General features: G+C 41.6%; 1 protein-coding gene across 3 annotated transcripts in view; it reads left to right on the forward strand.

Annotated features, from left to right (window-relative positions):
- The window catches only part of KALRN (kalirin RhoGEF kinase), a 705,836-nt gene that overhangs the window by 679,977 nt on the left and 10,972 nt on the right, over positions 1 to 14,887 (forward strand). For all 3 annotated transcript variants that reach the window (XM_055568444.1, XM_055568443.1, XM_055568445.1), the window contains 4 exons: positions 200 to 331; positions 1,838 to 2,002; positions 4,075 to 4,153; positions 12,559 to 12,759. In XM_055568444.1, the coding sequence (XP_055424419.1) occupies positions 200 to 331; positions 1,838 to 2,002; positions 4,075 to 4,153; positions 12,559 to 12,759 (577 nt within the window). The remainder of the gene's footprint in view (positions 1 to 199; positions 332 to 1,837; positions 2,003 to 4,074; positions 4,154 to 12,558; positions 12,760 to 14,887) is intronic.

Raw genomic sequence — 14,887 nt, forward strand, 5'->3', positions numbered from 1 at the left:
TTTAATCCAAGAAGAATTTCGGCAGCAAGGTGTGTCTCCCAAGTCTCCTTTAGCCTAGGGAAGGTGTACCACTTGGTGGGCAAGGTCACAGGAAACATATGAGGTAAAGGTTAGGTCACATGCCCTAGGTGACTTTCAGCCTTGGCATAAATGCCGAGTTCTGCAGAAATGGCATTTGACCCTAATTTCTGTCCCGCAGGTGTTCCAGCAGCCCCTAACCGCCCCATTGCCCAAGAGAGAAGCTGCACTTCCGTGATCCTCCGCTGGCTGCCCCCATCCAGCACGGGAAACTGCACCATTTCCGGTTACACCGTGGAGTACAGAGAGGAAGGTGTGCCGCCTCCCCTGCCTCCGCTTCTATCTTCTCTCTCTCAAGGAGGTCCTTCGGAGTCCTAACACTGTCTGCTTCCATGCCTTTCATCAGCTGTCCCTTCTCATATCTTCCAACTCAGCACCAAGGCCTCAGGCCAGGCTTCAGCTGCCTTTGATCTCAAACCCCGAGCACGATTTTTTGCCAAAATGATAATGACTCATGGCAGGTGGCAAAGTACCTTCACCTGCTCTTACCTGCCTAACAAGCCTGATCAGCCGGACAGGGACAGTCAGGCCCATTTTACAGATGAGGAGGCTAAAGCTGAAAGAAAGTTAAGAAGCATGAAGCTGGGGTTCATAAGAGGCAGAGCTGGCATGAGAACCCAGCTCTCTATTAATAGTTTGCTAATCTGTGATCTTTCTTCCAGAGTAGTAACTAGGAGAGCAAAAGCAATGCTCCACCCCACCTCTCCCCCTCATCTTTACCCAGGAGGAAACTTAGAGATCACTGTATACATTTAGACATCACTTTTTAAATTGTTCTGTTTTTAACTTTGTTACATTTACACACTAAGAGTGCATACATATCCTTAGTAGTTAGGAACAACTATTATCAAGAAGAATTCATTGAAATGAGAAGCTGCCAGGTAGCTCTAATTGTTAATAGCACTCTCTGAACCAGGTGATGAATCACACACCTGAATTGAAAGCAACGGTTTTCACCTGGAACCAGAATCCTTTGTTTGCTCTGCTCTCTGCTACTCTTCTTATTTTCACCCTTCTTTCTTCTCTTAAAGAGACCCTCTGCAGTTATAAAAATATTTGTCCACCTCTTTGTTTAGCTTTTCACTCTATCTCTCAACTCAGCACAATGGCATTGATGCTGAGCCGAGAGAAGTCTTTCCAAGTTTGTATTTCCCTTGGCATTCTTCAGGTCATAGTTCATCTTATGAACTAAGTTCTCTTGGGAAAGTTATCTAATCTTTCTGAGCCTCGGTTACTTTATGTGTAAAGTGAGACGAATGCTCCCGATCTCACAGGGCTTCTGTGGATTTAAGTGACAACGTGGAAGGAGAGGATTACGGGTAGACTCCTTCCACATGGTGCTTCCACATGGTACATGGTGCTCAGTACATGTTCATTTCCATTCTGTTTCCATTTTGAAATGCCTGTTTTCTCTCCCTTTGTTATTAATGTGCCATATATTTTTCTGGCCTTGTTGAAAATGTGCTGTGTGTTCCTCTGTGAATTCGTCACACTCTTTCACTCTCTCACGTGCCCATATGGAAATGAACAGACTCTACAGGCCAGCTGCCTTACCACCACTCATGATGTATTCAGGCTGTCAAGAAGTCGAACCCAGACCTGCCACAGTTAGCCAACAGGCTTTCAGGGCCCGAGGCAGTGACCACAACTGTCCCTTGAGTGGAATGTGTCATTTTTCCTTTCATTGTTTGCTGAAGGTCTTTGAAACAATGTCCCTCTGGCCTTTTGTCTTTCCCACTCCTCGAAAATTGTGCCCTAGGTTCCCAGGCCTGGCAGCAGTCAGTAGCGTCGACCTTGGACACCTACCTTGTCATTGAAGACCTCAGTCCTGGGAGTCCTTATCAGTTCAGAGTCAGTGCCAGTAACCCCTGGGGGATCAGCCTGCCCAGCGAGCCCTCAGAATTCGTGCGACTTCCAGAGTACGGTGAGTCCCAGCCACACCCAGCACCCTGGTGGTGGATATAAGATAACTGGCTACCTGTCATACACTCACTGGCCCTGGCAGCCCACTGGCCTGCTGGGCCATTGAGCTAGGGGTGACCTGGATTTGCTCGTCGGCTTCTGTCAAGTAGCATTTCAGAGGCCTGATGATGAGTGTTTCCATAAAGTATGGGGCTCAAGTTAGATCGGCCACCCGTGTCTGCCCGAGGCCTACCAGGTCCTGGGCATCTGTGTGTGCTGCCAGGCACCTAGAGGGGCAGGCAGGAGCCATGAGCCCCGTGGGTACTTCTTGTCCCTCTTCTTTGATGGAAACACCAAGCCTCCTCTTCCCAGGGAACCCCTGCCAGCCTAAGTGCGCCTCACAGAATTAGTGACAGCCCCACTCACCAATTTAAAACGGGGAGAGGAAAGCCACCTGCTCCAAGGTTGGAGTTAAAATGAGTATCATTTCTCCACCCCCAGCCCTCCCAGAATGTCTTTTTTCAGGGTGGATACATTTTTGTGTAGATACATTGAATGACCAAGATATGCATTTAACTAGCTGCATTTGAGTATTTTACGAACCTGGTTCTTTTTTTGCCCCTCTATGGCACCCCACTCCAGTACTCTTGCCTGGAAAGTCCCATGGACGGAGGAGCCTGGTAGGCTGCAGTCCATGGGGTTGCGAACAGTCGGACACAACTGAGCAACTTCACTGAGCGACTTCACTTTCACTTTTCACTTTCATGCATTGGAGAAGGAAATGGCAACCCACTCCAGTGTTCTTGCCTGGAGAATCCCAGGGACGGCAGAGCCTGGTGGGCTGCCGTCTATGGGGTTGCACAGAGTCGGACACGACTGAAGCAACTTAGCAGCAGCAGCAGCAGCATTCGTGAATTCACCAAGCCACCTTGGTCCCTGGGACATTTTGTAAGAAATCTCCCAATAGTGAAGTTTGGGACAGTGCAGGACAATGGACTGTATGGAGTAGGGAGAGGAAGTCACTGAAATTAAAAGACAGTGAACTTGTGTCTTTGGGTCAAGGGCATCCCGGAGTCTCCAGAGGGGCTGTGGACCTCTAGGGCCCTCTGGTTGCAGCGCCCCCCACCCCCACGGTTAACTCTGGAAATGCTCCCCAGGCCCTCCCCACTGCCAGTCAGGCTCAGCTCTGCTCCTGAGGGGCCTGTGACTCACTGGGAAACCTTGGTCCTGGTTCTTTATTTCCTCAAAACTCTACGTGGGTAAACCAAGTCCAGCATCAGCCCAGCTGTGCTGTGGGCAGACTGAGATGACCAGGGTCAAAAGAGATGTGCTGCAGCTTGACTGCTATTCTCAGCTGCCCCCTGAGTCCCACCTGGGATGACCACTGCTTCTGTTTTGCTTCCTGTTGCGAGCCTTGCTCCCCAGCAGACAACACAAATGTTGTTTTGCATGTTTGTGTGTGTGTGTGTGCGTGCGTGCCTGTGTGTGTATATAAATCATTGCCAGGGAATGATTGTTTAACGTATCAAACAAGGTAGTGCCGCCAAAGATTATGCCAGGTGTATTAATATATTTGGGGTAAAGCTAAATCATTAAGTACACCAGATAGGCTCGTTAATGCAGAGAATAAAGGGGTGAGAATGAGCAGGTTTTAGCCTGCTCTGTGCATGTTCCTTTTCTTCTTGGCTTTATAACTCTTCCCCTTTCCTCTCTGCTGCATCCTTCCTACAGCCCTGATTCTCACTGGCTTTTCCAGGCCTTTCAAAGCGTTTTGTTTTTTTTTTTCCTCCCTTTTAATTTTTGCTACCAGATTTCTATTTGAAAACATCCAGAAGTTACATTTCTGATTGTTCCAAGTTTTCCCTTCATTTATGGAGGTAGTACGGGGAGTCTGACTCTGTCATATCAGTTTCCCCTTGGCTAGTATTTTTTTAGATAACATTTCAGAGAATTGTGGTATTTTCCCACTGAGTTAGATCCCATATTTAGTCATGAGAATTGCTTTGGGGGTGATGTTGGAGCTTTTCTGTTAACCTTTTCGTTCCTCTTGTATGACTTCCTCAATATGATAAATGGATCCTTTCTCTTCCAAAGACGCTGCTGCCGATGGTGCCACCATTTCTTGGAAGGAAAATTTTGATTCAGCTTATACTGAGCTGAATGAAATTGGAAGGTAATGACTCAGTTTTCTGTTCCTTCGTTTATGAACACTTAACAACATCACATCATGAAAATGACTTTTTTCTTGTTTTTTGTTTCTTTCACTAAGTGCATTTTCTCCATACTAAGAAAAAACTAGACTATTTATGTGTCTTTTATATGGTTCTTTTTCTAACTTAAGTTGAAGTTCTCAGCCTTTCTGCTTTTCTAATATAAGAATTTAAGGCTCAGTCTTCTCTTCAGGGTACAATTTAGCTACATCCAGAGTTCTGATTGTGGCATTTTCATTGTTCAGCTCTAAGTACTTTATCCTTCAACTATGATTCTTCTCTTTGGCCCAACTGTAGAAATGTTTTTAAAATGTCCAAATGTGTGAGATTTTTTTATTATCTTTTTTCTTTTTATTTTTATTGAAGGGTAATTGCTTTACAGAATTTTGTTGTTTTCTGTCAAACCTCAACATGAATCAGCCATAGGTATACATATACCCCCTCCCTTTTGAAACTCCCTCCCATCTCCCTCCCCATCCCACCCTTCTAGGTTGATACAGAGCCCCTGTTTGAGTTTCCTGAGCCATACAGCAAATTCCCGTTGGCTATCTTTTTACATATGGTAATATAAGTTTCCATGTTACTCTCTCCATACATCTCACCCTCTCCTCCCCTCTCCCCATGTCTGTAAGTCTATTCTCTATGTCTATTTCTCCACTGCTGCCCTGTAAATAAATTCTTCAGTACCATTCTTTTAGATTTGGTATATATGTGTTAGAATACAATATTTATCTTTCTCTTTCTGACTCACTTCAGTCTGTATAATAGGCTCTAGGTTCATCCACCTCATCAGAACTGACTCAAATGCATTCCTTTTCATGGCTGAGTAATATTCCACTGTGCATATGTACCACTACTTCTGTATCCATTCATCTGTCGATGGACCTCCAGGTTGCTTCCATGTTCCAGCTACTGTAAATAGTGCTGCAGTGCACGATGGGACACATGTACCTTTTTGGTTTCCTCAAGGTATATGCCTAGGAGTAGCATTTCTGGGTCATACGGTGATTTTATTCCCAGTTTTTTAAGGAATCTCCATACCATCTTCCGTAGTGGCTGTATCAATTTACATCTCCAGCATTGTTTGTAGGTTGTTTGATGAGGGCCATTCTGATCGGTGTGAGGTGATATCTCATTGTAGTTTTGATTTGCATTTCTCTAATAATGAATGATGTTGAGCATCTTTTCATGTGTTTGTTAGCCACCTGTATGTCTTCTTTGGAGAAATGTCTGTTGAGGTCTTTTTCCCACTTTTTGATTGGGTTGTTTGTTTTTCTGGCATTGAGTTGTATGAGCTACTTGTATATTTTGGAAATTAATCCTTTGTCAGTTGTTTCATTTGCTATTATTTCCCCCCATTCTGAGGGTTGTCTTTTCACCTTGCTTATAGTTTCCTTTGCTGCATAAAAGCTTTTAAGTTTAATCCCATCCTAGGAGATCAGCCCTGGGATGTCTTTGGAAGGAATGATGCTAAAGCTGAAACTCCAGTACTTTGGCCACCTCATGCAAAGAGTTGACTCATTGGAAAAGACTCTGATGCTGGGAGGGATTGGGGGCAGGAGGAGAAGGGGACGACAGAGGATGAGATGGCTGGATGGCATCACTGACTCGATGGACGTGAGTCTGAGTGAACTCCGGGAGTTGGTGATGGACAGGGAAGCCTGGCGTGCTGTGATTCATGGGGTCGCAAAGAGTCAGACATGACTGAGCGACTGAACTGAACTGAACTGAACATCCTACTTGTTTACTTTTGTTTTTATTTCCATTACTCTAGGAGGTGGGTCATAGAGGATCTTGCTTTGATTTATGTTATCAAGTATTCTGCCTATGTTTTCCTCTAAGAGTTTTATAGTTTCTGGTCTTACATTTAGGTCTTTAATCCATTTTGAGTTTGTCTTTGTGTATGGTGTTAGGAAGTGTTCTAATTTCATTCTTTTACATGTAGCTGTCCAGTTTTCCCAGCACCATTTATTGAAGAGGCTGTCTTTGACCCACTGTATATTCTTGCCTCCTTTGTCAAAAATAAGATCCCCATAGGTGCATGGGTTTGTTTCTGGGTTTTCTATCTTGTTCCATTGGTCTATATTTCTGTTTTTGTGCCTGTATCATACTGTCTTGATGTCTGTAGCTTTGTAGTATAATCTGAAGTCAGGAAGGTTGATTCCTCCAGCTCCATTCTTCTTTCTCAAGACTGTTTTGGCCATTTTGGGTCTTTTGTGTTTCCATATGAATTGTGAAATTTTTTGTTTTAGTTCTGTGAAAAATGCCATTGGTAATTTGATAGGGATCGCATTGAATCTGTAGATTGCATTAGGTAGTATAGTCATTTTCACAATATTGATTCTCCCTACCCAGGAACATGGAATATCTCCCCATCTGTTTATGTTTTTCATTAGTGTCTTATAATTTTCTGTGTACAGTTCTTTTGTCTCCTTATGTAGGTTTATTCCTAGATATTTAATTCTTTTTGTTGCAGTGGTGAATGGGATTGATTCCTTAATTTCTCTTTCTGAATTTTCATTGTTAATGTATATAAATGCAAGTGATTTCTGTGTATTGATTTTGTATCCTACAACTTTGCTAAATTCACTGATTAGTTCTAGTAATTTTCTGATACTGTCTTTAGGGTTTTCTATATACAGTATCATGTCATCTGCAAACAGTGAGAGCTTTACTTCTTCTTTTCCGATCTGGATTCCTTTTATTTCTTTTTTTCTCTGATTGCTCTAGCTAGGACTTCCGCAACTATGTTGAATAATAGTGGTGAAAGTGGACACCCTTGTCTTGTTCCTGATCTTAGGGGGAATGCTTTCAGTTTTTGACCATTGAGAATAATGTTTGCTGTAGGCTTATCATATATGGCCTTTTCTATGTTGAGGTAGGTTCCTTCTATGCCCATATTTTGAAGAGTTTTAAGAATAAATGGGTGCTGAATTTTGTCAAAGGCTTTTTCTGCATTTATTGAGATTATCGTCTCAATAAGAGATTTTTGTCTTTCAGTTTGTTAATATGGTGTATCACATTGATTGATTTGTGTATATTGAAAAATCCTTGCATTCCTGGAATAAACCCAACTTGATCATAGTGTATGAGGTTTTTGATGTGTTGCTGAATTCTGTTTGCTAAAATGCTGTTGAAGATTTTTGCATCTATATTCATCAGTGATATTGCCCTGTAGTTTTCTTTTTTTGTGTTGTTTTGTCTGGTTTTGGTATCATGGTGATGGCCTCATCAAATGAGTTTGGAAGTGTTCCTTCCTCTGCAATTTTTTGAAAGAGTTTTCAAAGGATAGGCATTAGCTGTTCTCTACATGTTTGATGGAATTCCCTTGTGAAGCTATCTGGTCCTGGGCTTTTGTTTTTGGGGAGATTTTTAATCACAGTTTCAATTTCAGTGCTTGTAATTGTGTTGTTCATAATTTCTATATCTTTCTGGTTCAGTCTTGGAAGATGGAACTTTTCTAAAAATCTGTCCATTTAAAAAATTATCTTCTTACTACTGATTTCTAATTTAATTACCATGTAGTTAGAGAATTTGGTCTATGTGATACTGATTCCCTGATTTTTGTTGGGACTTGCTTTATGAGTAGTATATGGTCAATTTTCATAAGAAGTTCCATGTCTTCCTTAGAAGAATGTATAATCACTAATTGTTGGGTTCAAGTGTCTCTCTCTTTTTCTCTCTCCCCTTTAGTTAGAAAAATGTGTTCTCAAAAATGAAAAGGATAAAAATATGACTTTTAACAGAATAGTGAAAAATAGTGTATCACATGTCTCACAAAATAGTTGATGATAAGGAAAAAAAGGGGTTCATGCTTGTGATACATTGGTCTCCAGGTGGTCTAAGTGAGAGAATGTGAGTAGGTCTTGCAAGTCACCCACCTCCTGTGATGTGTAAATAAGAGAGCACCCACTAGCAATGGGCCATTGGTATCATCTCCATCTCTAATTGACATTTCTCAAGGAAGCATAAAATTTCCTAAGTGGTTGTGACAGAGGTTGTGGAGAGAGCAAAAATGTTCATTATTCTCATTTTCCTAGGCAGGAGTCACAGTGTAATTCACTGCCTTTTGTTACAGCTCCTTTCATCAAAACCCAGCTTTAGCTCTACTTCCTGATCTTCTTCATGTAGGTAGCCAAACAGAAAAACGGGGGACAGCCAGTGGAAATCTACATGGTAATGAATGATGATGATGCTTATTGAGTAATATAGTCCTCTGGATACTATGTAGATATTATACAAAAGTTATTTAATCTAATCCTTACAACACCATGTGGTAGTGTTTGAGTAGATTTCCAATAAAAGAAACTCAGGCTCAGAAGGTTAAGTAACTTTTTCAAGATCCCACAACTAGTAAGTATACAGCCAGGATTCAAACCTTGTGTACCTGACTTTAAGCCTGTGTTTTTTTTTACTAATATATGTTGTTTCTCATCACAGCAATTTTTGTCAAAAATAAATTTTGGTAATTGAAATCTAGTTTGCTCCATGATACTGAAGTTTGTGAAGCTATATATGACCCCCAGGGCTTCATGGTGAATCAGCAGTAAAGAATCTGCCTGCAATGCAGGAGAACCAGGTTCAATCCCTGGGTTGGGAAGATCCCCTGGAGAAGGAAATGGCAACCCACTCCAGTATTCTTGCCTGGAGAATCCCATGGACAGAGGAGCCCAGTGGGCTACAGTCCATGGGGTCGCAAGAGTCAGACACGACTTAGTGACTAAAACACTACCACACTGTGAGCCCCAATAATAAGCAGATCAAATCCCCATCTGGTTCTAAATGAAACTGGCTCAGTCCCCTGGATGTACCAGTTAAGTCCTCCCCGAAGCCTGTGTTTGCTGTTGATAGTCATAGGCTAAGGCACGTTTTTTATCTCCAATAACCAGAAGATTTTCCTCTCTCCCAAGATAGTCTTCATATTTTTAGAAGATCCTTTAAAATGCTGTTATGTTAACAGAATGGAAATAAGACATGTAGATACTTACATGAGACACAAAATATATCTGTGCCACTGTGCCAGGGTTATATATGTGAGTCAGCTTTCTCCATCACACACAAACCTAGAATTCTGGGTCTATATGGCTATCTTGTTAGAAATGGCTCTTCAGTAATTATTACAAAAAAGAAATATCTTCACTCCTGTAGCTCATTCATAGAAGCAAAGAGCACTTGAGCATAGCATACTTAACCAGAAATAAACTATACAGGCACCATTGCAGCTTAAAGAAGCTGAAGAGTTATCCCCTGGGAATGCTACTTGGTTACAGGATCCAAAAAGGCAGCAGTATAGCCATAGAGTTGGACTATAAAGAAAGCTGAGTACCAAAGAATTGATGCTTTTGAACTGTGCTGTTGGAAAGGACTCTTGAGAGTCCCTTGGACTGCAAGGAGATCAAACCAGTCCATCCTAAAAGAGATCAGTCCTGAATATTCATTGGAAGGACTGATGCTGAAGCTGAAACTCCAATACTTTGGCCACCTGATGCGAAGAACTGACTCATTTGAAAAGACCCTGATGCTGGGAAAGATTGAAGGTGGGAGGAGAAGGGGATGACAGAGGATGAGATGGTTGGATGGCATCACCGACACAGGACCCTTATGAGAATATATAAATGCTAGATACCGAGGACCCCTGTTCTCTTACCAAACAGGCTTCCAGAGGTGGAAAAGCAAGGCTTCACATTCTTGCCAGAAAGTTGGAGGATCTTTCTCTGCAAAATTTGACCAACTCAAGAGGAAAGATTTAAAGATACTGACTTTGAAGTTTCCCCCAACACAGTCCATGCAGTTCACCATACAGTGAGAGTCAAGTTGACAGACTCCATCCACAAACTCAGAGCTTCCAAACAACTTCCTAGTCCCCAGTTGTTAACATGAACCAATTCATGATGGCCAAGTGGAGTAAGCGCATTGTGGCCTGTTCTCTCTCTGACTACACCAGCATCTCTGGATGAAATACAAACAGCAACTGTCTGAGCTTCCTGAAAAGTTAACAACAGGGAGATTGGGGAGGGAGGGTAACACCTGAAAAAGACATGGACAGTGGCAGTGAGTTTTCTGGGCTTTGAGGTTTTTTTCTCTCTTTGATCTCCTAGCTTTGACCCAAGGGTGGGCCAAATAAGGGAACTGTCCCGCATCCCCAGAGAGCAAACTCTCTGAGAGAAATCCGTCTTTATGGCCAAAAAACAGGAAGAGAGCAATGAGATCCCTATTTTCACCTTTTTCTTCTTTCTTTTACTCCTTTACCCCCAAGGGTATTCATGTGAAAGTATATGATGATGCAGAGGCTAAAATTCTGATGGAATCCAATATTTCTGGCCAGCAGAACTATAGAAAGGGTCTTTGAGCTAAAGAATGTAAGAGAAATCTCAATGAAAAGAGAATTAAATATTTTTATAAGAATCATATGCAAAGGGTTAGGAATAATAATGCTATGGGCATTAACAGTTAACATCATCATTCACACTAGAAGTTAGAAGGCAACAGAATAACTCCTTCAAATTTTTTCAACCTAGAATTATACCGAGCTAACCTAACAATTATAAATGTAGAATAAGCATTTTAGATATGTAAATATCAAACAACTTATTTCCCATGCACTCTTTGTCAGAAATTATTAAAGAATGCATTTTACTATAAACATGAAAAATTGTCTTACTTTACTAGAGGTTCAACTGTGACCAGCACTTCACATAGTTGCAATAATGGAAAAACTGAATATTGATTACAATATAATTCTCTTGGAAGGACAGGGAATGGGAAAAGTGGTTATGCAGTAGAGACAAAGGAAGGAAAGAGGCTAAAATCTCATCTTCCATAGCGGGATGTCAACAGATAATAACTAAAACTGAAAAATCAAGAAGTAATCATACAAAACATACTATACTTACTGCGATAGAAGAAAATATCTGAAAAATCAGCAAAATACATTAAACTGCTTCTACGGGAAGAAAAATGGTGATGAATGGAGAATGAGACATTACTGCTTTTGATGACAAACTTTGCTAAAGCTAATGACTTTTTAAACCATAAGGATGCATAACATTGATAAACACAAAATATATTTTAAAAATTAAGGTGGCAATACTGTGACATAACCACCAATTCAGATCTCTCTTCAGCAATCAGTTGTTTTCCTGCATTTAAAGTCCTCTGGAAGGAGTGACCTATAGGAAACAAATGAGAGAGTGCTGTTAAAACCCAGGATGGCAACTTATTACTTGATAGTGTAAAATAGAACTGCCAGTTTGGCCAAATACTTGTTCACTATGCCAAGATTGATGTCTGGCATGTAATAGGCATTCAATTAATATTTGTCTAATACTTGCTTTGTTAATTAGGGCCTTCTCCTATTTGGGGAAAATTTATAGTGAAAAAAGTTACTATCAGGAAGTTGCTTAGGGAACACAGAGCCAGGTCAAGGAGTCAACTGGACAACCTTAGTGGTACCCATGATATCTGATGCATTCATTCTGCTAGATAAGTGGACTGCCCTAGGACTTCTCACTCCCCTACTCTTGGGTTAGGGCCCCTCATGGACAGATTCTGTATGTTGCTTCCTTGTCACCTCTTCAGCCCTCCCTCCCTCTCCTTCTCTGCCAACCAGTTTCTCCTCCTGTATTACTTTCTTACTACCTTCCATAGGCCTCTAGGTGAGTCTGGGAACAGTCTGTCTAATTTAGGTGTAGTTAATTTTGTTAGAAGTGAAAATGGAGTGGTGGTGATATATTTTTAAATGTCCTTGTCAAATTAGAGATGCAAACTTAATATTTATTCTAGAAATAACATGCACTTAAAACACTGCAGAAAAACAAAAAAAAATGGGCAGGAGATAGGTAAAGGGTAGATGAGAGTTTGGCAAAATGTTGATAATTGTTGATACCAGCTGCTGGGTACATAGAAGATCTGTTATACTCTTCTCTCTACTTTTGTGTATATAGGAAATTTTCTGTAACAAAAGGATAAGAAATATAAAATAAGATGAAAAAAATTGCCTCTTTAGAAAATGTTTTGAAATTATCATAGAGCAGAATTCCTCCTTCTTTGATATTATTACTGTTGTATTCTATAGAAATATACTCTGTTCAGGAAACTGAACTTGTAGTTGATGTTCATTGACTAAAAATGTGATTTAGTTTTTTGCATCTTGGAGAACCCTCAAATGCTAAGAAAGGAAAGATAATATTATAGTTAACAATTCTGAATGATAATGTTATAGTTAAAAATGCAAAAAAAAGTAGATTTCTATAATAATAAAATGTTACTGTCTAAGCACTTCAGATAAAACTTCTCACATCCTTGAATAAAATGGTACCTAGTTGATTGAGGACTCTTGGCAAAACACTTTCTCCCTTTTGTTTTCCAGAGGCCGGTTCTCCATAGTAAAGAAGTGCATTCACAAAGCTACTCGCAAAGATGTTGCTGTGAAATTTGTTAGCAAAAAAATGAAGAGAAAAGAGCAGGCTGCGCACGAGGCTGCCCTGCTTCAGCACCTGCAGCACCCCCAGTACGTCACGCTGCACGACACCTATGAGTCCCCCACGTCCTACATCCTCATTCTGGAGCTGTAAGTACCAGTGTCGCCTCTCGAGCGCGGTCCCCAGCCGCTTGGCTTCTTTCTTGCTCCCAATGCAAATGGCAGTTACATTTCATACAATGCCTCTAGCTTACAAAGTGTTGTATGCGACATGCACTCTCCCCTCCACTGTATAAAAATGTGATTCCCATTTAATAGATCAGAAGATCAGAGATAAGGAAGTTCATTAAAAGTAGCTCCTTAAAACTAGGAAATGGAGAAGCTGGGACTTGAACCCACATCTGTCTCACTCCAGTTTTCATCTTCTTTCTCTTATGGGCTCTTGGGCTGGGCAGGAGTTTAGGAAAAGCTTATTGGGAATGGGCTCACTGGAAGGGGTGAAAATGAAATGAAAGAGAGGAGTTTGTGCATCTATCTACTGCTATCAGTTCAGTTCAGTTCAGTCCCTCAGTCGTATCTGACTCTTTGCGACCCCATGAATTGCAGCACGCCAGGCCTCCCTGTCCATCACCATCTCCCGGAGTTCACTCAGACTCACGTCCATCGAGCCGGTGATGCCACCCAGCCATCTCATCCTCTGTCGTCCCCTTCTCCTCCTGCCCCAATCCCTCCCAGCATCAGAGTCTTTTCCAATGAGTCAACTCTTCACATGAGGTGGCCAAAGTACTGGAGTTTCAGCTTTAGCATCAGTCCTTCCAGTGAACGCCCAGGACTGACCTCCCTTAGAGTGGATTGGTTGGATCTCCTTGCAGTCCAAGGGACTCTCAAGAGTCTTCTCCAACACCACAGTTCAAAAGCATCAATTCTTCGGCACTCAGCCTTCTTCACGGTCCAACTCTCACATCCATACGTGATCACTGGAAAAACCATAGCCTTGACCAGACGGACCTTTGTTGGCAAACTAATGTCTCTGCTTTTCAATATGCTATCTAGGTTGGGCATAACTTTCCTTCCAAGGAGTAAGTGTCTTTGAATTTCATGGCTGCAGTCACCATCTGCAGTGATTTTGGAGCCCAAAAAAATCAAGTCTGATAACTGTTTCCACTGTTTCCCATGAAGTGATGGGACCAGATGCCATGATCTTCTTTTCTGAATGTTGAGCTTTAAGCCAACTTTTTCACTCTCTTCTTTCACTCTTATCAAGAGGCTTTTTAGTTCCTCTTCACTTTCTGCCATAAGGGTGGTGTCATCTGCATATCTGAGGTGATTGATATTTCTCCTGGCAATCTTGATTCCAGCTTGTGCTTCTTCCAGCCCAGCATTTCTCATGATCTATTCTGCATATAAGTTAAATAAGCAGGGTGACATACTCCTTGACATACATAAGCAGCCTTGACATACTGCTTTGCCTATTTGGAACCAGTCTGTTGTTTCATGTCCAGGTCTGTTGCTTCCTGACCTGCATACAGGTTTCTCAAAAGGCAGGTCAGGTGGTCAGGTATTCCCATCTCTTGAAGAATTTCCCACAGTTTATTGTGATCCACACAGTTAAAGGCTTTGGCATAGTCAATAAAGCAGAAATAGATGTTTTTCTGGAACTCTCTTGCTTTTTCCATGATCCAGCGGATGTTGGCCATTTGATCTCTGGTTCCTCTGCCTTTTCTAAAACCAGCTTGAACATCTGGAAGTTCACGGTTCAGGTATTGCTGAAGCCTGGCTTGGAGAATTTTGAGCATTACTTTACTAGCATGTGAGATAAGTGCAATTGTGCAATAGTTTGAGCATTCTTTGGCATTGCCTTTCTTTGGGATTGGAATGAAAACTGACCTTTTCCAGTCCTGTGGCCACTGCTGAGTTTTCCAAATTTGCTGGCATATTGAGTGCAGCACTTTCACAGCATCATCTATGAGGATTTGAAATAGCTCAACTGGAATTCCATCACCTCCACTAGCTTTGTTCGTAGTGATGCTTCCTAAGGCCCACTTGACTTCACATTCCAGGATGTCTGGCTGTAGGTCAGTGATCACACCATCATGATTATCTGGGTCGTGAAGATCTTTTTTGTACAGTTCTTCTCTGTATTCTTGCCACCTCTTCTTAATATCTTCTGCTTCTGTTAGGTCCATACCATTTCTGCCCTTTATCGAGCCCATCTTTGCATGAAATGTTCCTTTTGTATCTCTAATTTTCTTGAAGAGATCTCTAGTCTTTCCCATTC

Source organism: Bubalus kerabau, chromosome 2, assembly GCF_029407905.1.
Source record: "Bubalus kerabau isolate K-KA32 ecotype Philippines breed swamp buffalo chromosome 2, PCC_UOA_SB_1v2, whole genome shotgun sequence".
NCBI classification, from domain to species: domain Eukaryota; kingdom Metazoa; phylum Chordata; class Mammalia; order Artiodactyla; family Bovidae; genus Bubalus; species Bubalus kerabau.